We start from the raw sequence: 24,153 nt of genomic DNA, 5'->3' as shown, positions 1-24,153 counted from the left end.
GTTAAAAATCTTTCTGATATCTGAAATCTCCCCACTTCAATGAAGAAAGTGAGATATTGATCATCAAAGATAAATGGGTTCAATAAGGCAATACTTTTGTCTCTTTTATAAAAACACCCTGTGATTCTATATTGGCACAATCTAAATAGCACAATAATAGTTGATTTAACGTCATTGTTATAGTGTTTAAACAATGATTCTTTGAAAAATTAAACTAATATTTAGTTTTAAGAATATTGTAGTTCTCTAAATTTAAGTAAATAAGCACATTTTAAAGATTTTTTTGAACATTTTTGTACAAAATAACTACTGTACAAAATCTCACCCAGAATTGGCCTGTCACCAAGGGAGGGAGAGGACACTGGGCTATTTATTACACTGGTCCCCAAAATTTATATGTAGTCACAATTCTTATTTTTTGACTTAACAGCTTTGGGGACTTTAATTGAATTTTGATTGATTGGTTCTTAAGTTGAGTGCCGACACGTTTCAACCACTTATTGTAATCTACAGAAGGGGTAATTTTGTGTATAATCATTGGGGATGGACATAATTTTTTTTTGATATTGTCTTATCCCTTTAGATCCCTGTTGTCACCCCTGCTTCCATACTAATTTATTTTTCTATAAATCAGGTGAAAAGAAATTAGAATGTTTAAAATGGAGATATCTCCAACTGTTCGAGGGATATTATGTGTTTTTGCTGGGTTTATCATTCAAATGGTTGTAGGTAAGAATTGGAACTCCACAAGGTTTAATCAAGCAGCATTGACAAGGTTATTTTAGTCAAATTGTAGTCAAATGAAAGTAGCAGGAAGTCTATGTGTACGAAAGAATTTTGCTAACTTCTGATCCTATGTGATTCTGCTTTATCATAAGCCCTGGGGAAGTTTTAACTATTTTGAGGGAGGGTACAACCACCCTCACATGAGATGTTGCTCCTAGAAAAAATTACCACCCCTCAAACTTTTACTTATTCTTTTACAAACTAAAATTTCAATTTTGGGGAGTTGAATCCCCCTCCCCTTTTCACCATTAGTGCTCTAAGAAGCCTTCATTTTGCTTTTATGTTTGTAAGTTTGTATCATATTTATGATTTTTGCATGTAGTGCTCATTTAATTTTCAGCAATTATTTCTTTTATTTAGGCAGTTATTTTGCACTCTTTGGAAATTTTCTTCCCTATTTGGTATCTTATAAACGGCAGGTAATACCAGGCTAAAAATATATATTAATTTTGAATTTCAAAAGAGAATATTATAAATCTTCATATGCTTTAATGATTTCTAGGTGACAAAAAATAATTGCAAAATGTCATTAAGTTCATTCACAATAAGTTTTTATTTACAAATTACCACCCTTATTCACAAGAATATGCTTTGTGTCTAAGCATTTTATCATTTTCATTCATCAACAATTTAAAGAGAAAATAAAATAAAATGACATTTTTTTATATAGTGAAGCAATATTATGAGTTTACTTTTTGATTAATAAAACAATGTAAATTGTTTTGTCTAAGTTTGATGAAACTATATTAATCATTTTGTTTTAGTTTCATAAAACAATATAAATTGCATAGTGTTTGTTTGTTGAAACAATACTAATATTTTAATTTGGACCAAAGACACAATATTGAATGTTTTATTTTACAACGATGTAACAATATTGATTGTTTGTTTTAGTTTGAAAAACACAATGTTAATTGTTTTGTTTTGGATTGATGAAAATGTTTTTTAAAATAATTGTTTTGTTTTAAATCGGTGAAACAATATTAAGATAACACACTATTTATTGTTTTGTTTTAGAGTGATGAAACAATATTGATTGTTTATTTTTTAAAATATAATCGTTTTCTTTTTTAGTTTGATAACAATAATAATATATTAATTAAGTTTGATGAAACAATAACTTATGGAGAAGCTGCAATATTACTTCCTGCTGGGGGATTAATTACTGGAATATTCTCACTTCTATGTAGGTACTTCAGGGGTTTCATTTATAAAAAAATTATTTTACTTTAAATTATGAATAAGCCCCTGATATCAAATAAGGAAAGCATGTACTATAAAGCTTAGCTATCCTCACTTCATGTACCCACGTGTGTAACGTTTTGATTAATACATAAGTTGGAGTTTTTAAATATTTTTTGTTTGTTTCACATCCTATAACATAATTTTCTCCTAACTGTTTTAGATCACTATTAATTATTTACTTTGTTTTATTTAAAAATTTATGTGAAATTTTTACAAGTACAGATTGTATATAAGAGTAGGTAGGTTTGGATGTTGATATATTATAATCTTGTATTTTAAGATATAACCTAATATATAAAGTAGAAGCCTAAGATTTGATAAACTACTGAACCGATTAAGTCTCCATTTTAGGGAAGCTTCACATAGGTTCTGGGATGGTTTAAGGATATTTAATATAAAGTTTTATTTTTTTTTCATTCCTTCCACTTCAAATACAGAGCTGCTAGATGCTAGGAGCGCAGCTAACAAATAAGAAATCTAAAGTAGAACTTTTATGTATGTTTTTTTTGCACAAAATTGATTACTTTAGCTGGAAGCCTGATAATCCCGCTGGTAGGACCTAGAATCTGCCTGTTCATTGGATGCTTCATGTACACGCTCTCTCCAATACTTGGATATCTGGCTCTCGATTCCTCTATTCATCTACTTGCTTTTTGGTAAGTGTTGCTATAAATCTTTAGAATGGCTGGACAAGAGTGAATATTTCCTATATCCCAATCATTAGCGTCACACAGCTTTAAGAGGATAAATTACATCATAAGATCTCAGTTTGGTGTATCTCTAAACCTAAATCTAGCCAATAATTTCATGATTATTATGCCCTTCATACATCCATCACTTTAATTGGACAATCTTTGTCTGAAAGTCCCAACTGTACAGGGCAATGAGTTGCCCCTGTTTTTGGTCAAGACATTACCCCTACCACAATACTATAAGAAGCTATCACCTTCCAGGCAATGAATTACGCCACAGTCAGGGATTACTCCCCAAAAATACTTATTTTGCTAAATTTTATTGCTCTAGCTTGAGCTGCTCATTCTGTTTAGTTATGGAGTAGTTCCAATTGCTTCTATGAACATTGTGGCTATACCTACCATGATTTTTGCCCGTTCCTGGTTTCCAAACAGGTAGCTTCATATTTGGCAGTTGAACAATTAGAGGAAGTATAAGTGGCAAATGCCTTATGCAAATATAAAGCTAATGCAGTTAGATCTCCAGCTGCTCTCAGCTTATGCCAGAGCCGTTTGGCTTCTGGACCCTGTTTTATTTCTGGTTTAAATTTAGTTCAATCTTTTCTAGAAAAAAATCTGCTTTTAGTAGCTAATAGTTGATTAAAAATACAAGGAATTTTGATCGTCATATATCATGACGGCTGAAATTATCAGGGATTAAATATGCTTATATTCTACATATTTCCATCAAGTTTCATTAAGATTTATCTATTAATTGCGGTGCTAGATCGATTCCAAGTTTTCATGATTTTAAAAGGTTGCATGATTTTAAAGGGTTTATTGTTTTACCTATTTTATCATGTTAAATGTTTATTGTATGACACGGCTCTATTGTAATTTTTTTCCATTAATAATTTTTGAGCTTCGCTACTTATGGATGTTGTCATCATTGTTTTAGTTATTTTTCATGAAATTTAAATTTCTAGTCGGGGCACTGTAGTTGGATGTGTGATGGCAGGAATGGGTTTTAGTTCTACAGCTTTTATACCTCTACAGACATACCTTGTTAATCCAGGTATAAATATAGGCTAGGGGCAACGCACCTAGCATTTAGGGACTCTATTCTTTGGGGTAGGAAGAGAGCAGAAAATAGCATAGAACCACCATGGGACCAATGTGAAGCTTCCCTTTAATAGAAAACTATCAATTCAGCAAATATTATAATCTTAAGCTTCAGAGAAAAAACCTTACTACTTTTAAACAAATTTTTATATATAGTTTATTTAATACTTATACAAAAGTAGTAGGATGTTTGACTGTCCGTTTTTCAAGATTTTGCACAAGGTCCAGGAAAGGTTCATAACTTTATAGTGGATATTACTTCCTACCTCCCGATAAAAAGCATGATTTTTTTCTTTTTTTTTTTAAAGTTGAAGGTCAATTCTCCTTCCTCCCCACTCCTATCCCTTATGTGCCCCTTTAGGCCTCTAGGAGCAAAGCAAGTAGTTCTAATTCTTTTCTGTAATTTCAATAACATAAAAAAAAATTACTTACTTTTCTTTTTCATCTATGTGATGGTAACTACCAAAGCTGTGCTACTTAAGGAAAATAACATAATTCTCCTTGTTTTTATTTAGATAATATCGAAGCCGTGCATGGAAACGAGACAGGCTTTACATATTTCGACTCTCAAGAAGTTTTAGACAGGTATTTTCTATAAATCTATTTTAGTATTTAGTAGTTTTTATTTTTTAGTATCGGAGTTACTCTATTTTTTGTCAGAGAGAGAAAGGGGACAATGGGCTGTTTATTACACTAGTCCCCAAAGTTGATAACGTTTTCTTATTCGTTGGCTTAAAAACTTTGGGGGCTACAGTGAATTTTTATTGGTTGGTTTTTTAACTTGGTTGCTCAAACGTTTTAAACACTAATTTTAATCTATAGAAGGGGTAATTTTGTGTATCATCAATGGGGATGTATGTCAATTAATCGGCTATTGTCTTATCCCTTCAGATCTCTGATATTTCGTAATGTTAGTCCGTCTGTCTGTTAATGAATGACGTGATTTTTACGGTTGTTATTCAAGACAGACGGCTGAAATCTAAAGGGTGTGCAAAAAAATGCGGACATTTTAAAAATTGAAATTGCGCGGCATGTGTTAATAGTAGAAAATTCTTATGCATATCGTTAGAACCGTTATGAACTCTAGTAAAGAATTCTATGTAAAGATTTCCTATACGGTATTAGTCTAGTATATGGTTTACTGTCCTTTGGTCTGTCGGTCATGGTACAAAAGACCAAAGAAACGAATTTTAAACCTACAAATACATAAAACATAAAAATGTATATATCCACCTTTTTTTATAAAGAGGGGGGGGTCTTCTACTATAAAACTAAAAAGTAAATTCCAATCAATTCAGTGGTTACCAAGATCTTAAGCTTCAGACAGACATAATCGTTCTGCTTTGTACTATAGAGAAATCTGCAATGACGACAATGTGCTAAAAATCCGCAAAATCATGCTATATATTTAATTGTCATTCAGTGTATATTTGCAGTTTATTTGTTTAAAAACAGCTGTTTTTAAAAGCGAAGCTTTTCTATAATTAGGGTCGGTCCGTACGTCCGTCTGTCCGAGATAGATAGCTTTTAATAGTTAATTTAGGCATGTTAGAATTGTCCTATCGATTCCAAACTTTGCATGATGATTCCTGTAGTAGTTAGGTAAGATTTAGAAAGCGTAGCAACTCTATAATCATTACCAGAATGTCCGTATGTCCATTTTAAACATGTTCATTTTCTACTTTTTTAACAACAAATTTTTATGTGATTTAATTATCCGTTTAATCTGATTTTTGGTATATTGATTCCTGGGGAAAAACATTATTATAAGCGAAGCAACTCTATAATCAATTCCTAAAAATGTAAGTATGTCCATAAACATTATTCTGTATCAAGCAGTTTTTCAACAAATTTACTTACTATTTTGCTTCGACTCTTATACTTTTATATTCTAATTATTCAGTTTAGACACTATACAAGTGTTAATGTCCGTTTGTCCTACCTTTTCAGTGCTTCGCTTTTATGGATGTTGTCATCCTTGTTTTTCAATAAGTAAATGTACGTTTAGATGTGTTTTTGATTTGTTACAGCTGGCCGTAAAAGGACAAACGGACAAAAAAAATATAGAAGGAATGATTATTGGTTAAATAAATCAAAAAGATTAGTTGTCTATCTTTAATAAATCAGATACATAAATAGTAACATAATGTTGGAACTTTCCGACCACATTATTAGTTAGAAAGTGTACATGCACAATTTTTTTCATGCATATAGTGAGTCAGCAACAGATCTATAGTATGTATAAACAGTTAACTACCTCCCTTCCGCTTTCAATGAACTTTTACTTCTGCTACCAAATTGTTTTCTTTGCTGTATTAATTTTCCTAACACCATTGGTCAATTAACAATGACCCAATTGAGAGTCGGCACAAGAACATTGTGATGGGGAGACACAGTTATTTAACCCCTTCCCCCTATAATGTTTTACTCTAATAAGTCAGCTATAAATAATTAAATTTTTAAAGATAAAGCATTACTCTAGCAAATTATATCTTTAAAAACTTTATTACTCATATTTTGATATTGTCTGAATGACTATCTATGGTAATACATCTATTTGAATAATCAACGTTTTGCTTTCAGAGTACCAAATTCATTACTGTGGTTAGCACTCATTTATGCTGTTCTATTTGGTAATTTTATGTATAATAAGTAACAGAGCTGGATCTTTAAATAATTTTAGTGGTGAGCCAACTTTCCAACAATGAGAGCACAGCATTTTATGAAATGCCGCGCTGTGATTGGCTGAAATTCGGCTCACCCCGATCTGGCTCAACACTAAAATGATTTAAAGATCCAGCTCAGGATGTATGTCTGTCTATTTGTAGCAAAAGATTTTGCTATCCGTTGAACCGGTGTGGTTCTCCTTTATTGTAAAGCTTCTCAAATGTCAAGGGTGATTTTGTAACTTTAAAAAAATCTTTCTGTTAAAACAAAAATCAAATAGACTTCTTGATAAGAGTTAAAAATTGATTTGCCTTAAATAACAAGGTCGATTTTACAACCAATAGTATCATAGCAAAAACAGAGAGAGAAAAGGGGGAAAATTATAATAGAAGGGAGTATTTTTAACCAAACTTTAGAAAATAAATATATATTTAAATATCAATGTGCAAAAGAATAGAAATTATATAAATTATAAATAGAAATTAATCAAACATAAATAGGACAATTCTAACATTAATGACAGACAGAAGAACAGACAGACAGACAGACACGAACACTTATAAAGTAGTTTTGCATTTAAAATTTACTTATAAAAAAAATATAATTTTTAAATTGTTCCATTATGGCTTTGAAGCCTATTAATGATATCCGCTGTATTAGAACCGGTTGTTGGCCATACTGAAAAATCATATATTGCATAGTATAAATGACTATTATTGTATTTTAGCCCCTAGTCTGTTGGTCTGTACTGAAAAAGTTGAAAAGACTGAAGATACAAAGAAAGAGGAAGAAACTGCATCCAAAGCAAAATCAAAACTCAATGACATCAAGTAATATTAATATTTCAATATTATAAACTGTTCTGCCCCTAGAGGCCTCTAGAGGCTTTTGTTGGAGATGGGGAAAGAGGAAGAAACTGCATCAAAAGCTAAATCAAAACTCAATGATATCAAGTAATATTAATTTTTTTTAATATTATAAACTAGATCTGCCACTAGAGGCCTCTGACTTATAAAAGAAATTTTTTTTTGGTGTTTTTTTTCTAGGGGCAAGTAAAAGTTTTTAATTGGAGGGTGTGGGTAATTTTTTCGAGGGGCGATTTTTCTTGGTAGGGTGGTGGACGTGGTACCCTCTCTTAAAATAGCATTAAGCCTTCGCAGTTCCTCTCCTACAGATTTTCAGACAGAAAAACAGAAAGACATCCTGTTGCTTTTATAGACAATAGCGGCTTCGCCTCTAGCCTCTAGGGGCTTTCCAGACGGATGGACATCAAGCTACTTTGTATTATGGATATAGAATAGAAGATAGAATTAGTTCAGTATCGTAATTAGAAATATATGTTTTTTTGCATAGAACATATGTTTATGAGTAATGTACTATGTTTGTAGTTTAATAAAAGTTTTAGTCATTATTATCATGATATAATACACAATGTCATATATAATATTTTTAATGATTCATACTTTTTTGCTTAATTTCAATATAATACGAACATCAAAGTTTGAATTTTTCCTTTTTTCATTCGAATATGAAGAAAAAATAGCCTTAAACCATCTCATTTTTTAGCGAAGACCTAACGAGCATCCTGCATTGGTCTGTCAGTATAGCAGACATGCTTCAAAAATATAAATATTTAAATTTTTTAAATAGATATGACAGGTTTCGTGATTTTTTTCTTGATTTATATGCGTAGCTGTGTTTAGTGCCCTAGGAAAATGGGGATAGATGTCACCGCTTTTGGCCTATTTATTCTATTGACGTCATAGTAGAGGGAAAGAGAAAGGGGAGGGGGAAAGAACACCCCGAGAAAAGAGATGAGGTATATGGTATTTCCTGACGTCAATAGAATAGGTAGGTTTAAAAGCAGTGACATCTATCCCCATTTTGCAAGGGCACTATGAACAGCTATGTTATATGCTTTTTAAAGCTCTTAATTTTTTGTGCTTTGCTACTAATAGATGTTGCCATCCTTGTTTGTCAATGCTTTTTAAAATTATTACTTTTCAGGGAAGCCTTTGTGTTTTTGAAAGAGACTGGACTGAAAACTAGGGAATTATACATTCTTTTCTTGTTTAGGTAAAAAATTATAATCCTTATATGGTAGTAACAGGATGTTAGTCTGTGTGTCTGTTTCAAAAGATCTCGCTAACCGCTGAACCGATATGGTTTTCCTTTACAATTTAGCTTCTTTTAGGTCCTGTGATAGTATTACTATTTTGGGAGAGGGTACCACCACAATTCCAAGAGATTGCACCCATAGAAATAAATATCCCCTCATTTAATTTGAAAAGAATTAAATTAAAAGGGATGTACTTCAATTTATCATCCATTGTCTTATCCATTAAGATCCCTGCCACACATAAAATTTCTGACGTACTTTAATTTCTGTAAATAATATCATTAAAAGCGAAGGTTTTCTATAATTAGGGTCGGTCCGTCCGTCCGTCGCTTAGCTTTTTTCGTGTAAATGTTAGCTATTTTTGTTGATTTAGACATGTTATAATTGTCCTATCAAGTTAAAACTTTTTATAATGATTCCTATAACAGCTAGGTACAATTTAGATAGCGTAGCAACTCTATAATCGTTACCAGAAAGTCAGTAAGTCCATTTTTAATATGTTGAAATTCTTTTTTAAAGTGATGTAATTATCTTATTCATCTGATTTTTGGAATACTGATTCGTATTACAACAAGGTACAAAGTAATAAGCTACGCATGTCTATAGTCAAGTTCTAAATATGTAGGCATGTCCTTTAACGGTATCCTGTATTTAATCAGTTTTGCAACAAATTCATTTACAATTTACAATACATTTATTTTATACTTATTCAGTTTGTTTGTATGTCATTTCAGAGCTTCGCTTTTATTCATTTATTTTTTACTAGCGGCTACGCCCCTAGAGGCCTCTAGTGGCACTTTAAATTTTTTTGTTTGTTAAAGTCTATGTTAATTATTTATGTTACGATACCTAACATATGTTACGTTAAAGTCTCCTTATTTATGTTACGATACCTATCATATGTAACGTTGAAGTCTCCCAATATTAAAATTTTTTTCGATTTTTTTGTCATTTCTCTTGGGAGGGTGGTGGTACCCTCCCCCAAAATAGTTATGAACCTTCCCAGGACACATGAGAATCTACCCTGTTAAGGAGAACCCGATCGGTTCAGCGGTTAGCGAGATCCTTCGGTACAGACAGACACACAGACAGACAGACACACAAACATCCTGTTACTTTATTATAAGGATTTATTTACTAAGTATATTTGCGATAACTTTTATTTAATAGATTCTTCCAATTTTTAACATTTACAAAACAGCCTGCTTTATTGCTTCAAGATCCATGTCAGATCTATATAGGAAATAAATGTCTATAAATGAGCTCAAGTTTTCCAAGAAATAAATGTTTAAAACTCATAGTGCTCCAATAATCCTCATTAAACTCTCATTGACCAAAGCGATAAGACCTTTATTCTATTTGTTTATGGAATGAATAAAGTTTTTCAATCCATGTTGATATTTGAATTACATTGAAGTATTTAATCTTGATTTAATAAACAAAAAATATACGTTCATAATATAGAAAATCTAAGAAAACTCTGTTTTAAAAGAATTCGATTGTGGCGACACTTCCGTAGTGTTCAAATATTAAAACTAAAATTTTAATCATTTTAACCCTTTGGTGATGGTAATGTAAATAAAAAATATAATTGAAGAAATCTTTTTAAAATCATTTGAAATATTAAACATTTACTTCTTTCTTTTGAGTAGTAATGGCGAGGGAGGAAAATTTAAATAGATATGTACTTATAGAGAACTAGCCAATAGTGAGATAGTTATATCGAGCCAACTCTAGTTTTTTAATATTGTCCTCCTTCTTGTTTTAGAATACTGATGATAACTGTTGGGCCCTCAATTCTTTCTCAATGGAAATCTTTCAGGAAAAAAAGTCAAATTATAACTTACTTAGTTTTCACCAACGACGAATTTAATTTTCAGCTGTCGTTGTGGGTCAAAACATCGTAGAATTGATGACCTTTACATCTGCCAACCCCCCCCCCCAAAAAAAAAACTAATTTAGATTTATTTCGCTTGTTGGTTATACCTATTTCCTGTAACTTACAATGTACATTAAAACTAGGATTTTCACTCAAGTATCCATAAATGCCTCTAGGGGCGCGTACTCGTTAGATACATTAACAAATAACTAGAGGCTACGCCCCTAGCATATAGGGCATAGAAAATTAGCGAAAACCATCCCAAGACTAAAATCTAAACGTAAAATAGCCTAAAACCATCATAGGACCTGTGTGGAGCTTATCTCAAATGGACAACCAATCAGCTCAGTAGTTATTGAGATCTAAAGCTTCAGACAAATCCCCTATAGGATAATAATTGTTTTTTTTTGTAACAGTTTGTTATTGAGTACTGATGATAGATTACTGTCTTTAATAGGAGGTATTTTATTCTTATAATAAAGTAACAGGATCTGTGTGTACCTAAGGATCTCGATAACCACTGAACCGATATGTTTCTAATTTACATAGTAGGTCCTGGGAAGGTTTATAAATATTTCAGGGGAGGGTATCACCACCTTGCCAAGAGAAATAACCCCTTTTAAAAACTATAATTGATTGAGAGTGCGGAGGTCGACTTCTCCCTTTTCCTCAAGGGCCCTAGAGGCCTGTAGAGGCGTAGCCGATAGTTTTTGATTTTTAACAAGGACAATTTAATCCATAAAAAGCTGTATTTAAATCAATTTATCGGCTATTGTCTTTTCCCTTCAGGTCCCTGGACTAAGTGAACCTTTTTATGAGATAAGGGTCTGAAATATGATAAATTTCAGGAATTGGCGGAATTTTCACCACCGTTGGAAGATTTTTATTCAGTGCCTTAATAGATAGGTAAGATAATATAAAACAAGGATGACAACATCCATAAATGCGAAGCGTTGATACGGTAGGACAAACAAACATTGATACTTGTAGAGTGTCAGAACTGAATAATCAGACTATAAATGTATAAAAGTCAAAACAAAATTGTATGTTAATTTGTTAAAAAATGCTTAAAAACAGGATATAGTTAAGGACATACTCTTGAACTTGATTATAGAGATTCCTCGCTTATGACATTGTACTTTGTTGTCCAAGGAATCAGTATATAACAAAAAATTGTTGTGAAAAAAGTTATAAAATCAGCATGTATTACAGAGTTGCTACGTATTCTAAATCATACCTATCTACTACATGAATCACCATGCAAAGTTTGGAACCGATAGGACAATTCTAACCTTTTAAGCTAAAAAGTTAACTATCCGTGCTATTAAAAACAAAGATGATAACATCCATTGGTAGCGAAGCACAAAATCATGTGACACAAGGACAGAGTGAGTTATAGATAGAAAATACGCGATGATTTATATAACGAAACCTTGAAAAATATCTTTGTCTTCAAAGAATGACCAACAGACAGACGGACATAGTAAAAAATATATAATATCTGATACGCCCCTAGAGACCTCTAGGGGCAGTTAAGTATGGGAGAGTTGAAAAGTACACAAAGTTTTTAAGCTTCGCTACAATTGAGAAATGGTGTCCCTAACTGTACTCAAAGTAGTTTACTACGTTCTTCGTTGCATTAAAAACTTTGGGTACTTAATCAAAATTTATGGATTAGTTCAAACTAGCTATGTCAAAAAAATTTGCTCTACAGAAGGTGGTGATCTTGTTTATCTTCAATGGGGATGTATATAGATTTTATTATGCAATGTCTTATTCCTAAAATCCATGTGTTTTTTAGGTTCACGTTCAAACAAGTAATGAGTGTCCAAACTCTTGTTTTGACGAAGATTTGGTAGAAGGGGTGATCTTGTTTATCTTCAATGGGGATGTATATCAATTTTATTATCTATTGTTTTGTCCCTTAAGATCCCTGTCTTTTTAGGTTCACGTTAAAACAAGTAATGAGTGTTCAAACTCTTGGTTTGGCAGTAGATTTTACTCTTCAGAAGGGGGTGATCTTGTATATTTTCAACGGGGATGTATATCAATTTTATTGTTCATTGTCTTATCCCTTAAGATCCCTGTATTTTTAGGTTCACGTTCAAACAAGTAATGAGTGTTCAAACTCTTGTTTTAGCAGCATATGTGTCAGAAGGGGTGATCTTGTATATCTTCAATGCGGATGTATATCAATTTTATTATCTATTGTCTTATCCCTTAAGATCCCTGTCTTTTTAGGTTCACGTTCAAACAAGTGATGAGTGTCCAAACTCTTGTTTTGGCAGTAGATTTTGCTTGCATCTATTGGGTGGGATTTGCTTCTTTTCCAGGTAAATGTTTACCAGCGGTGCTACTCAACAATTCGCCTTGTCTGTCCGACATTATTGCTATGTCGTAATCTGATTTTCTCAGCTGCTATTTAAGATAGAAATTTTGGTTAAGATGTAGCCCCGCCAGGATTTGGACACCGCAGCTGGTCAGTCAAAAAGACAAAACTGTCCTCTCCCATATTTCCAGTTTATTTTAAAATTGTGTGGACGGGAGAAAGAGTAATTTATATACTCGCCATGTCCTTTGAGGGAAAGCGTTGATATCTTTGTTATAAACCAGTGTCGTGCAAAGGGGTGTGTGGAACCATTACTATTAGGGGGTAAAAAAGGCGAAGATGGTCTTTTCAAATTTCAATTTTAATAGGCGTGTTTACAGTATACAATTACATACCCCTTACTGCACTGTTTTTTTAGGATTCTGTGTTTTGATCCTGCTGGCCTACTTTCTGGTTTTCTCCTTTATATCAGCTGTTCCTGCTCAGGTTAGCCAGTGCAGAGTAATACACAACCCTCTGTGTCATACTAAATATATTAAAAAGTGTTGTGATCCGTTTGGTTCAGCTAGTTTGCGAATAAAGTTCCTTAATAACGTCATAAAAATGAGGGATGAGTAGAGGAGGAGTTCGAAAGAACACCCCTAAGGAAGAGATGGAAAATCCCTCGTCTTTATGACGTAACATGCTGATTTTTTGAGGGACTTTCTTCGTCTTCCTAGTTTGCACTTTGTATATTCAAGACATCCATTACAAAGGACTTGGCCGAATGGATGTAGAATATACGTGGATATTATGACAGGAGAAACATTGTCGATTTGGGGGATCGTTCTATTGGCCAGCTACAAGTTTTACTCTATTAGAGTACATGGTAATATGGTGTAAGATCCAAGTAATGATAAATCCATTCTTGAAAACAAATAATGGAGGGGCCGGGAGGCGTTTTGTTTGTATGTTTATTAGTTTAGGTCAGGTTGAATTAGGTTAGGTTATATTGGGTACAAGGTAGCCCCTCAGGGTTAGGACACAAGGTATTCCTTAAAATCTCTTAATTTTTACATTTCATACAAAATATGAATTTTTCCAGTATGGCCTCGAAACTTATTAATATCCGCTGGATTATAACCGGTTCTAGGCTATAATAAAAAATCATGTATCTTGTTATATCCAGTTTCTACAAATATAAAAATGTACAATCATAATATTAAAACCAGTTTTAATATTATAATTGTACATTTTTAAATACGCGAAAAGCTGTTTATAATACGATGCTAAAAATAACTATTCTAGATAATGAAACTGTTTCCTGGAAAGCATAGTGGTGTTATAATCGGGGCCGTAGGTAATGTATACTTTTTGGTGGCGAAGCTACCCTACAAATCATGTGTGTTGGTTTGTCTGTCAGTCTGTACAGTTTAGTTTACTTCCAACATTTTAGAGTTGCTGCGCGTGCTTGGTCATACCAAACTGTTACAGGAATCATCAAGTTTGAAATCAATAGAACAATTCTACCATGCATAAACTTATGAAAAGAACTAACCGTTACGCACGAAACACATACACTAATTATAGAAAAAGCTTTTTTCGTATTCATTCGAATCCGGTTTTCTCCAGCTTTCTACGAATATAAAAATGTACAATCATAAGATTAAAACCAGTTTTTTTAGCCCGTGCCTTCGGCAACTCGGGTCTGAAAAACTCGTTAATAATACGATGAAAGAAATAACTATTCTCGTATTCATTCGAATCCGGTGGATAGGAACCGGTTCTCATCCATACGAAAAAACTATGTCTTGCATCGTATTATATCCAGCTTTCTACGAATATAAAAATGCACAATCATTAGATTAAAACTAGTTTTTTAGCCCGTGCCTTCAGCACCTCGGGTCTAAAAAAACTTGTTTTCATCTTATAATTGTGCATTCTATATCCGCGGAAAGCTGTTTATAATACGATGAAAGAAATAACTATTATAAATAAATATTTAGGGTTAGGAGACACTTTTGGATTTACTGCAATATTTGTAATCAGTAAAACTTTGTTCAATGGAAACTCAGAACCTTTCCTAACTTTCTTTATAGTGTAAGTATGACGTCATACAATACAAATGACAAATGATAGACCAGTATAAATTTTACCATTGTTCATTTTAAATGAATACTGGCCTATCATAAGTCAATATAAATGTATACAGGCCTATTATTGGTCAATATAAATGAATACTGGCCTATTATTGGTCAATATAAATGTATACTGGCCTATCATTGATCAATATAAATGTATACTGACCTATCATTGGTCATTTGTATTGTATGACGTCTTTTTTTTATTGGCACTATAAGCTGCCTCTGTTAGTATACTTTTAAAGGGCAATCTACTCTACAACTAGGGCATGTCCGACTATCTTCCGACCAAACTACGGTCAGCAAAACCACGTACTTACATATGAGAAAAAAATATTAACAAGGATGACAACATACATAATAAGCGAAGCACCCTTCATACATGTTCTTCATATAATTTAACAGACCAACAGACCAAGTAAATTACATATTAGAGGCTCATTGGTAAAGCAAATCTTCACAAAAAAGCATCCAAGCAATTTTCATTTCCCCCATAGCGCTAAAGATTTGAACTACTGTCGGACATACAAAGTGATTTAGTAAATAGCATCGCTACTAAAAAATTCCTTATTACGCTATACGGGCGGACCGAACCTAATTAAAAAAAGCTTCGCTTTTAAAAATTTATTTCTATTTTTAGGTTGGCACTTATAACATTGACAGCGGCAGTACTCTCTTTATTTGTTAGAGAATCCAGCTCTACTGAAAATATTAACAAAAATCAACATGAAAAAATGAAAATTGAAACTAAAGATGCAGAAAAAAGTCATCAAAATTCTGGCTTTGAAATGGATAAACCTGTATGATTTAGTAAATATTATATAAAAAATAAAAAATAGAAAATAGAAATTCTAAAAATCTTTGTTTTTAGGTAACTTGACAAAGTGACTCAAACATCAGCCATGTAACGTTATAAAAATCAGGGAGATGAGAGGAGAAGTGGTGAAGAAAACCTCATTTCTATGACGTCACATGGCTGATTTTTTGAGAAACTTTGTCCAGTTACGTTTTTTCAACCACTTTGCAGAATAAGTGATTGAGTTGTTGTCCAACTTAATTTAAAACAGCGAAGCATCTCTACAATAAAGTCCTAAAATGTGTCTATGTTCTTACACATTACTCTGTATTTAACAGTTTTGCATCAAATTTACTCACAATTTTGTTTTGACTAAATACATATTCTTCTTAATAAGTCGGCAATTCTACTAAGTTTTGCACCCGCCCCTCTCCCCAAACGACATCTGAAAATCATGTATAGGTTTCGTGTTTTTTTCTCGAATTAATTACGTTGTTGGTATAGGCTGTATAGGGACAAAACCATTTAAAATGGCAATTAATTTATTTCGGAAATTTGTAAAGGCGAAGCTTTTCTTCAACTATGTAATCAAAAGGTAGGACAAACGAACATAATCACTTGTAGAGTGTTAAAACTTGATTAGAATAATATATATTTTATATAAATTTGAAAAAAGATTATATTTGATGGACTGATTATAGCTTTTAACAGTGTATTTTGTTTATTATTGGACAATTCTAACATGTCTTAAAGATAGGATTAGTTAAAGAATTTAGAATTTCTGACGGACAATACCAAATATGGAAAAGCTTTGCTTTTAAAAAACAATTAAAATAAGTAAATAAAGATACCAAATTTATTTATTTTGTTGAAATTACTATTAGTAAATAATAGTTATTTACCTCATCGTATTATAAACAGCTTTCCACGAATATAAAAACGTACAATTTTAAGATTTATACCAGTTTTTTAGCCCTGAGATGCCGAAGGCACGGGCTAAAAATCGTTTTCATATTATTATTGTATATTTATATATTCGTAACTGGATATAATACGATGCTATACATAATTTTTCAGTACGGCTTAGAACTGTTTTCTAATCCACGGGATATTTACCGGGTTAGAATTGATACTGGAAAAAATAATAATCATATATTAAGATTCAACATTGTTTCTTCTTTCTCCAAGGATCTAAAAATATGAATATTAGTTTACCGTTAATTATTATACTTATCATATAATAAAAAATAGCGGCTATGCATCTAGAGGCCTCTAGTGGCACTTGAAGAAGAGGTGCAATTTTTTTCTAGGGGCGATTTGGAATGGTGATGGTAAAAACCTTTCCATGACCTAAGAAAAGCTACCCCGTAAGGAGAACCCGATCAGTTCAGTAGTTAGCGAGATCCTTCGGTACATACAAAGATCCTGTTAATATATCATAATGATATATAAAACAAGTATGCCAACATCCATAACAAGCAAAGCACAAAAATCTGAAGAATACGATGATTTAATGAGCAGGTGTTCAGAGGTCATAAATCAAGAATATGTTTATTAAAAAATCTTATGAAAACTTGCACATGTTTTTAAAAGCAAAGCTTTTCTATAATTAGGGTCGGTTCGTACGTCCGTCTGGAACGGATAGCTTTTTTCGTTAATTTAGGCATGTCAGAATTGTCTTATCGATTTCAAACGTTGCATGGTGATTCCTGTAATAGTTAGGTACGATTTAGAAAGTGTAGCAACTCTATAATAATCATTACCAGAAACTCCCTCCGTCCAATTAAAAATGTCGATTTTAATTTTTTAACAACAGATTTTAATATGATATGATTATTCGATTGAACTGATTTTTAGAATCTAATTTCTAGGACAATAAAGTACAATGTTAGAAGCAAAGCATCTCTATGATCAAGTCCTAAAAATGTACGCATGTCCTTATCACATTATCTTTATTTCAGCAGTTTTGCAACTAATTTAATTAAAATTTTGTTTATACGTATACATTTATATTCTGATTATTCAGTTTTGATACTCTATAAGTATTAATGTTAGTTTGTCCTACCGTTTCCGAGCTTCGCTTTTACGGATGTTGTCATCCTTTTAAAAAAATATTTTTATATTTATATTATATAGCATGACTGTTAAACTCAAATTATATACTGTTTGCTTATTGGTAAAAGAAATCTTCACTAAAAATCAACCGTCTAACTTGAATAGCAGGCTAAAAATCATTTTTCCCTTAGCGTTACGGACTGACGGACAGACAAATTGAATGATTTAGCTTTGCTACTAATAAAATTAATTTAATTTTTCTTTTCCATTATGGCTTTGAAACTGATTAATATCCGCTGGATAGAACCGGTTCTAAGCCATACTATAAAATCATGTATAGCATAGAATTACAGGCAATTTTCGACGATTATTAAAATAAAAATCATACAATTTATTAGCGCGGATCTTCGGCCTCTTTGGGGCTCACAAAACTAGTTTTAATCTTATTTTTTTTCTTTACTGTCCGTGGAAAGCTGCCTATAATACGATGCGATAAATAACTATTACCACATTCTTGTTTGAATTTGTTGACAAAATATGAGAGTCATGATTGTTAGAGTAATCACCATATCTATTTTTCTGAAAATATACAAAATATGAGAGTTAGGTATGATTGTTAGTGTAATAACCATATCTACTTTTCTGAAAAGATACAAAATATGAGAGTTATGATTGTTAGAGTAATTACCATATCTACTTTTCTAAAAAAAAATACAAACTATGAGAGTTATGATTGTTAGAGTAATCACCATATCTACTTTTCTAAAAAGATACAAAATATGAGAGTTATGATTGTTAGAGTAATTAACATATCTACTCTGAAAAGTTAAAAGATATGTAAATTATTAAAAAAAAACAAGGATGACAACATTCAAAATAGCGAAACTTTGAATCGGTAGGAGAAACGAACATTAACACTTGTAAAGTGTCAGAAAAAAGCAGAACAATAATTTCTAAGCCTAAACATAAATTTCATGCTATATTGTGGAAATATGCATAGGATATATATGTACAGTAAATGGACTTACTCTCATTTTTAGGATTTAATTATTGAGTTGCCTCGCTTATAAAACTATACCATGTGTCATAAGAATCATTATTCCAAAAATCAGATGAATACGATAATCATATCATAAAAAACTGAGGTGGATTCTTAGAAAAAATTTGCCCAACTAATCGCTTAGTGGGGCAAAATTGTTTTCGTAAAAATCCACCAAAATCACATTAAAAATCTACAAAAATTAAACAAAATCATAGAAGGGTTATTAACATAAGATTTAATTTAATTTTTGTAGATTTTTTATAAGCGATTAGTGGGGCAAATTTTTTCTAAGAATCCACCTCTGTTGTCAAAATGTAAAAAAGACAGAATGTTACAGGAATCATTATGGACAAAGGGACCGATCCTAATTATAGAAAAGAAAAATAAACTACTGTCTTTCTAGATACTATTGTCTAATCGATATGAAAACTTGGATGTTGCACTATGTTTTCATGTTCTCTAATAAGTAATACTCCTAGCTGGCTAAAATAATGATCCATCCCCTTAACACCATCTAGTCCTCTCCTACTGGATAAAGAAACTAACCATTAAATTAGGTCCATATTAGCACTGTCAATAATCAATATATTCACGTATACTGTATTCATTTCATAGCGGTTACGCCCCTAGAGGCATATAGGGGCACTAGAGGAGGGGGAGTTGAATTTGATAACCCAATATTTATTTTTTAGATTTAAGAAGAAAAAGTAAATTTAAAAAAAAAATTTGGAGGGAGTGTCCAATAAGTATATACACTACCTTTTTTGAAATCATTTGAGTGGTCTAAAATTTAACAGTGTAATGTAAGTTCGACCAGCAGGTCTTGCTGTGTTCTCTATTAATAATTGTGAAACTTACAGCTTTATTGATCAGAAGCGTGCAAAAGGGGGATGTAAAATTTTTTAACCGAACAAAGTATCTAAAAATTAGCCATGTAAAGTCGAAAAAAATTGTGGAGATCAGAGGAGAAGTGGTAAAGGAAACCCCGAAAAAAAGAGATGGATAATTCCTCATTTTTATGACGTCACATGGCTGATTTTTCAGACACTGCACTTTGTCCGGCTTAAAGATTTGTGCGCTTGGCGCATCAATTCACCAATTTAGGGACGCATTTTGCCTTTTTATTAGTTGGGTGGACACCAAGGGGGGTGTCCAACCCCCTGACATTAAAACAAGGATGACAACATCCATAAGTAGCGAAGCACAAAAAATCGTCGATGGGAATACGTACAGGTAGATTTAAAAGGTTTTTACTAAAATCAAGAATAGATTTATTGGATAAAATAGACATGAAAGCTTGTTTTATTTTGCATGATGACGATGGTCAAAGTAAATTATATTAAAGATGCTCATAACAATGGGAAAAATTATTTTGATACTGATATCCCATAAAAGTTTGAAAATTGCATCAAAATAAACAAAGATATGGGGAAATATGTAAAACATATAAAAATAGCCAAAAACCTGATAAAAGGCAGTCTGGCCGCCATGGTTGTTTTATTAAAACGTCAAAATATTTTAATTTTTAAATCCTTAACTTAAAAATTTGGAAAATCGGACCATATACACTGAAGATATGGGAAAAAGTGTTAAATATATAAAAATAGCCTAAAACCTGCCAAAAAGGCAGTCTGGCCGTCATGGTTATTTTGTTTAAAAGACGGGAAATTTAATTTTGATATCTATAACTGAAAAATTTTGAAAATCGGACTATAAACACTGAAGATATGGAGAAAAATGTTAAATATATAAAAAAAAACAGCCTAAATCCTGCTAAAAAGGCAGTCTGGCCGTAATGATTGTTTTCTTTAAAAGACGGGAAATTTAATTTTGATATCTATAACTGAAAAATTTTTGAAAATCGGACCATAAACACTGAAGATATGGAGAAAAATGTGAAAAAAATAAAAATAGCCTAAAACCTGCTAAAAGGCAGTCTGGCCTTCATGGTTGTTCCTTTAAACGACGGGAAATTTAATTTTGATATCTGTAACTGAAAAAATTTTGAAAATCGGACCATAAACACTGAAGATATGGAGAAAAATGTGAAAAATATAAAAATAGCCTAAAACTTGCTGAAAATCGGTCCGAACGCCAATGATGTTTTATAGTCAATTGTGCTCCTTAATGATGGGAATGTTGTCAAAAAATTTCAGCATTCTATCTTTTATAGGAGCTGAGTAAATCCCATATCCCCCATAGCGTTACGGACGGACTGACTGACTGACTGACGGACGGACGGACAAAGTGAATTATAGAGTAGCTTCGCTACTAAAAATACACCAATCTTTTTGTTTACACCCCCTATACCCCACTTGATTATGTCAAAATTTTATGATTTATTAAGATAAAAAACTCATTTAGGTAAGGCTAAGTAGGGATCTACAGTAATAAGACAAAGGCTCATAGATTGATGTAAATCCCCAATGATGATACATAAAAATACCCCTTCTGTAGATTAAAATTAGTGGATGCCACGTTTGAACACTAAACTTGATCAAGAATCACCAAACTAATTACAGCCTCTTACCTTTTATTTGAAAACAGTCAAAAAATCCATATTATTTATTTATCGCATCGTATTATAGACAGCTTTCCGCGGTTATTAATATGAACAATTATACGATTAAAACCAGTCCTATTAGCCCCAATGCGCCGAAGGCCTGGGCTAACACAACTGGTATTAATTTCTTATTTTTATATTAATATTCGTAGACAATTGTCTGTATTACGATGCAATACATAATTTTTTAGTATGGCTGAGGACCGGATCTAATCAAGCGGATATTAATCGGTTTCCAAGCCATAATGGAAAAGAAAAATATTTAAATCAAATCATACCAGAAATAGCAAATCATTTAATTTTCTTGTTAACGGATCTAATTGTCTCCTGGATGCTACTATTGAATCCACATCTATGACTAAAAATATAACCAATGATTATCAGAATAACTGAAATTTTAGCTTTCCGCGGATATTAAAATGAAAGATTATAAGATTAAAACCAGTATCGTTAGCTCGAAGGGCTTGAAGGCACGGTCTAACAAAACAGGTATTAATTTTCTATTTTATTTTCATATTCGTGTGTATTTCATATCTGTAATTCAATGCTATGCATGATTTTTCAGTAAGGCTTCAAACCGGTTCTAATCCAGCGGATATTAATCGGTTACAAAGCCATACTAGAAAATGGAAATAATCAATAATCATTGTCCATATTCCTTTGTTTTGAACTCTGACAACATTTGTCTGAGGAACAATGTTGCCAGTATGTCTCACAACAGACATGTTGCCAGTATATCTCCCTCCAGAGATGTATAAAAGCAGAAAAAATGCTCCAATCAACAAATAGACCTTTAGTTATAACATTAATTTGAAACTTTTGATTTTTTCCACTAAAATCAACCAATCACAAATCCCATTTCAAAAATTCATCCACCATATTAATTTTTCGAGGGGTATTTAGATTTAAGTACTCAATTTGAAAAGACTTATACATTCCAAAATAATGTAACCAGGTTTTTATAATTATTGGGTACCAGTGTAATTTACAGTCCAATGTCCTATTCCTTTATGGAGAAATTCAAATCTATGTCATCCCTTTATCTTTTCTCTATCTAACATTTGCTTAATATTTATCATTTTTATAAAACATAAATATTCTCTGAAATATAATGTTAAAGTTGTCCTATCGATTTCAAACATTGTATAAAGATTTATAATATAATTATTTATATGCTACTTAGTTATCCAAAAGTGGGACAAAGTGACTCAAAAAGCAGCCATATGACGTCATAAAAATGAGGTAGATGAGAGGATAAGTGGGAAAGAAAACTCTTTAAATAAGAGATGGTTAATCCCTCATTTTTATGACGGCACATGGCTGATTTTTTGAGTCACTTTGTCCCACTACAGTTATCCATTTTAACCATGATGATTTTTAGCAATTTAGACAAAAAATTATTGTCACTACAGAATTATGCTGTATTTCACCTTTCAAATGGGTAAGGTAGTCGGCATCCCACTTTCAATTTAAGTTTAAAAAGAAAAAGTAAATAAATATGGGGGGGGGCGGGGGGATGGTGTAAACTCCCCCAAAAGGGTTGTACACCTTTCTAGGACCTATGAAAAGCTACACTGTAAGTAAAAATGATAACGGTGCAGCGGTTAACAAGATCCTTTGGTACAAACAGACAGACAGACATGCTGATACTTTAAACAATTTTGAACACATTATTCCAGTTGGCGTTATTTGCAAAAACTGTGAATACAATCAAATTATTATAATGATATGAATAATTGCGCAGGAGGATAGGGGATATGATTATGATATAATAAGTTTTCTCGTATTCATTCGAATCCGGTGGATAGGAACCGGTTCTCATCAATACGAAAAAACTATGTCTAGCATCGTATTATATCTAGTTTTCTACGAATATAGAAATGTACAATCATAAGTTTAAAACTAGTTTTTTTAGCCGGTGCCTTCGGCACCACGGGGCTAAAAAACTAGTTTTAATCTTATAATTGTACATTCTATATCCGCGGAAAGCCGTTTATAATACGATACGAGAAATAACTATTCTATTCGTTGGCTTCACAACTATGGGGACTTTCATTGAATTTTATTTTGTTGGCTTATTAGATTGAGTGTTCAAACGATTCAACCACTAATTGTAATCTACAGAAGGAGTACTTTTGTTTATCATCATTGGATATTTATATAAATTATCGGCCATTGTCTTATCCCTTAAGATCCTCGAGGGTTGGTTCTTGTTTCGAGGACAGAAACCTGATCAGGGATCTACAGGGATAAGACAATGGTCGATAGATCGTTGTACATACCCAATGTAGATTACAATTAGTGGTTGTTGAGACGTTTAAACACTCAACTTAATGAACCAATCAATAAAAGTGCCCAAAGTTGATAACCCAGCGAATAATAAAACAATAATATAAAACTAGTGTAATAAACAGCCTAATGTCCCCTCCCTCACTGCGCTAGGTACTTAAAATAGTTCATTATAGGAATAAGATCATTTCGATCAAATCAACAGTAAGGTTTAAACTTTACTGAAATGTTTAACTATAAGACAACCAATGTGCGCGCCAACGCGCCACGGTCTTGCTCACTCTCACTTTTTTACTTTTTACCTTGGTGTACTTTCACCACACCTTTTTTTTCTACCATTTTTTCTATCTTCTATACAAAATAGTGAGTTCCTTAAGACAAATTTTCTAAAGCAAATATTTTTCTTTGTACACATTAACCAGAAAGTTTCTCTTTTTTATATCTAGTTTTAAATTTTAAATTTAAGTGTA

The 24,153-nt window shown here is 32.1% G+C and overlaps 2 protein-coding genes across 2 annotated transcripts; one reads left to right on the top strand and one right to left on the bottom strand.

The window, feature by feature from the left end:
• Positions 1-572: 572 nt before the first annotated feature.
• Positions 573-15,785, top strand: LOC145305515 (uncharacterized). Its single transcript, XM_080147142.1, has 18 exons — positions 573-729; positions 1,147-1,205; positions 1,891-1,972; positions 2,561-2,687; positions 3,078-3,158; positions 3,689-3,777; positions 4,340-4,409; positions 6,408-6,457; positions 7,219-7,321; positions 8,499-8,567; positions 10,379-10,432; positions 10,906-10,949; positions 11,338-11,395; positions 12,731-12,822; positions 13,237-13,304; positions 14,106-14,157; positions 14,804-14,897; positions 15,579-15,785. The coding sequence occupies exons 1-18, from the start codon at positions 651-653 to the stop codon at positions 15,742-15,744; spliced, it is 1,437 nt and encodes a 478-aa protein (XP_080003268.1). The 5' UTR covers positions 573-650; the 3' UTR covers positions 15,745-15,785.
• A 792-nt stretch (positions 15,786-16,577) lies between these two features.
• Positions 16,578-22,491, bottom strand: LOC145305513 (uncharacterized). Its single transcript, XM_080147141.1, has 5 exons — positions 22,437-22,491; positions 22,055-22,190; positions 21,673-21,754; positions 18,297-18,368; positions 16,578-16,925 (listed from the first exon to the last, which is right to left on the bottom strand). The coding sequence occupies exons 1-5, from the start codon at positions 22,471-22,473 to the stop codon at positions 16,890-16,892; spliced, it is 363 nt and encodes a 120-aa protein (XP_080003267.1). The 5' UTR covers positions 22,474-22,491; the 3' UTR covers positions 16,578-16,889.
• Positions 22,492-24,153: the final 1,662 nt, after the last annotated feature.

This window comes from Acartia tonsa, chromosome 14 (genome assembly GCF_053477335.1).
Source record: "Acartia tonsa isolate MP-2025a chromosome 14, ASM5347733v1, whole genome shotgun sequence".
Classification (NCBI taxonomy): Eukaryota; Metazoa; Arthropoda; class Copepoda; order Calanoida; family Acartiidae; genus Acartia; species Acartia tonsa.
This window is presented reverse-complemented; position numbering and strand designations above follow the sequence as displayed.

Bases quoted from the DNA above. Each gene is read 5' to 3' on its own strand.
- LOC145305513 (XM_080147141.1), bottom strand. From the start codon at position 22,473: ATGATAAATATTAAGCAAATGTTAGATAGAGAAAAGA. The intron at 22,191-22,436 runs TAAAGGGATGAC...TAATGTTATAAC, and splicing joins AATGTTAGATAGAGAAAAGA to TAAAGGTCTATTTGTTGATT. The intron at 21,755-22,054 runs AGGAATATGGAC...GGTTATATTTTT, and splicing joins GTTGTCAGAGTTCAAAACAA to AGTCATAGATGTGGATTCAA.
- LOC145305515 (XM_080147142.1), top strand. From the start codon at position 651: ATGTTTAAAATGGAGATATCTCCAACTGTTCGAGGGATATTATGTGTT. The intron at 6,458-7,218 runs GTAATTTTATGT...ATTGTATTTTAG, and splicing joins CATTTATGCTGTTCTATTTG to CCCCTAGTCTGTTGGTCTGT. The intron at 10,433-10,905 runs GAAAAAAAGTCA...TTTTTGTAACAG, and splicing joins TCTCAATGGAAATCTTTCAG to TTTGTTATTGAGTACTGATG.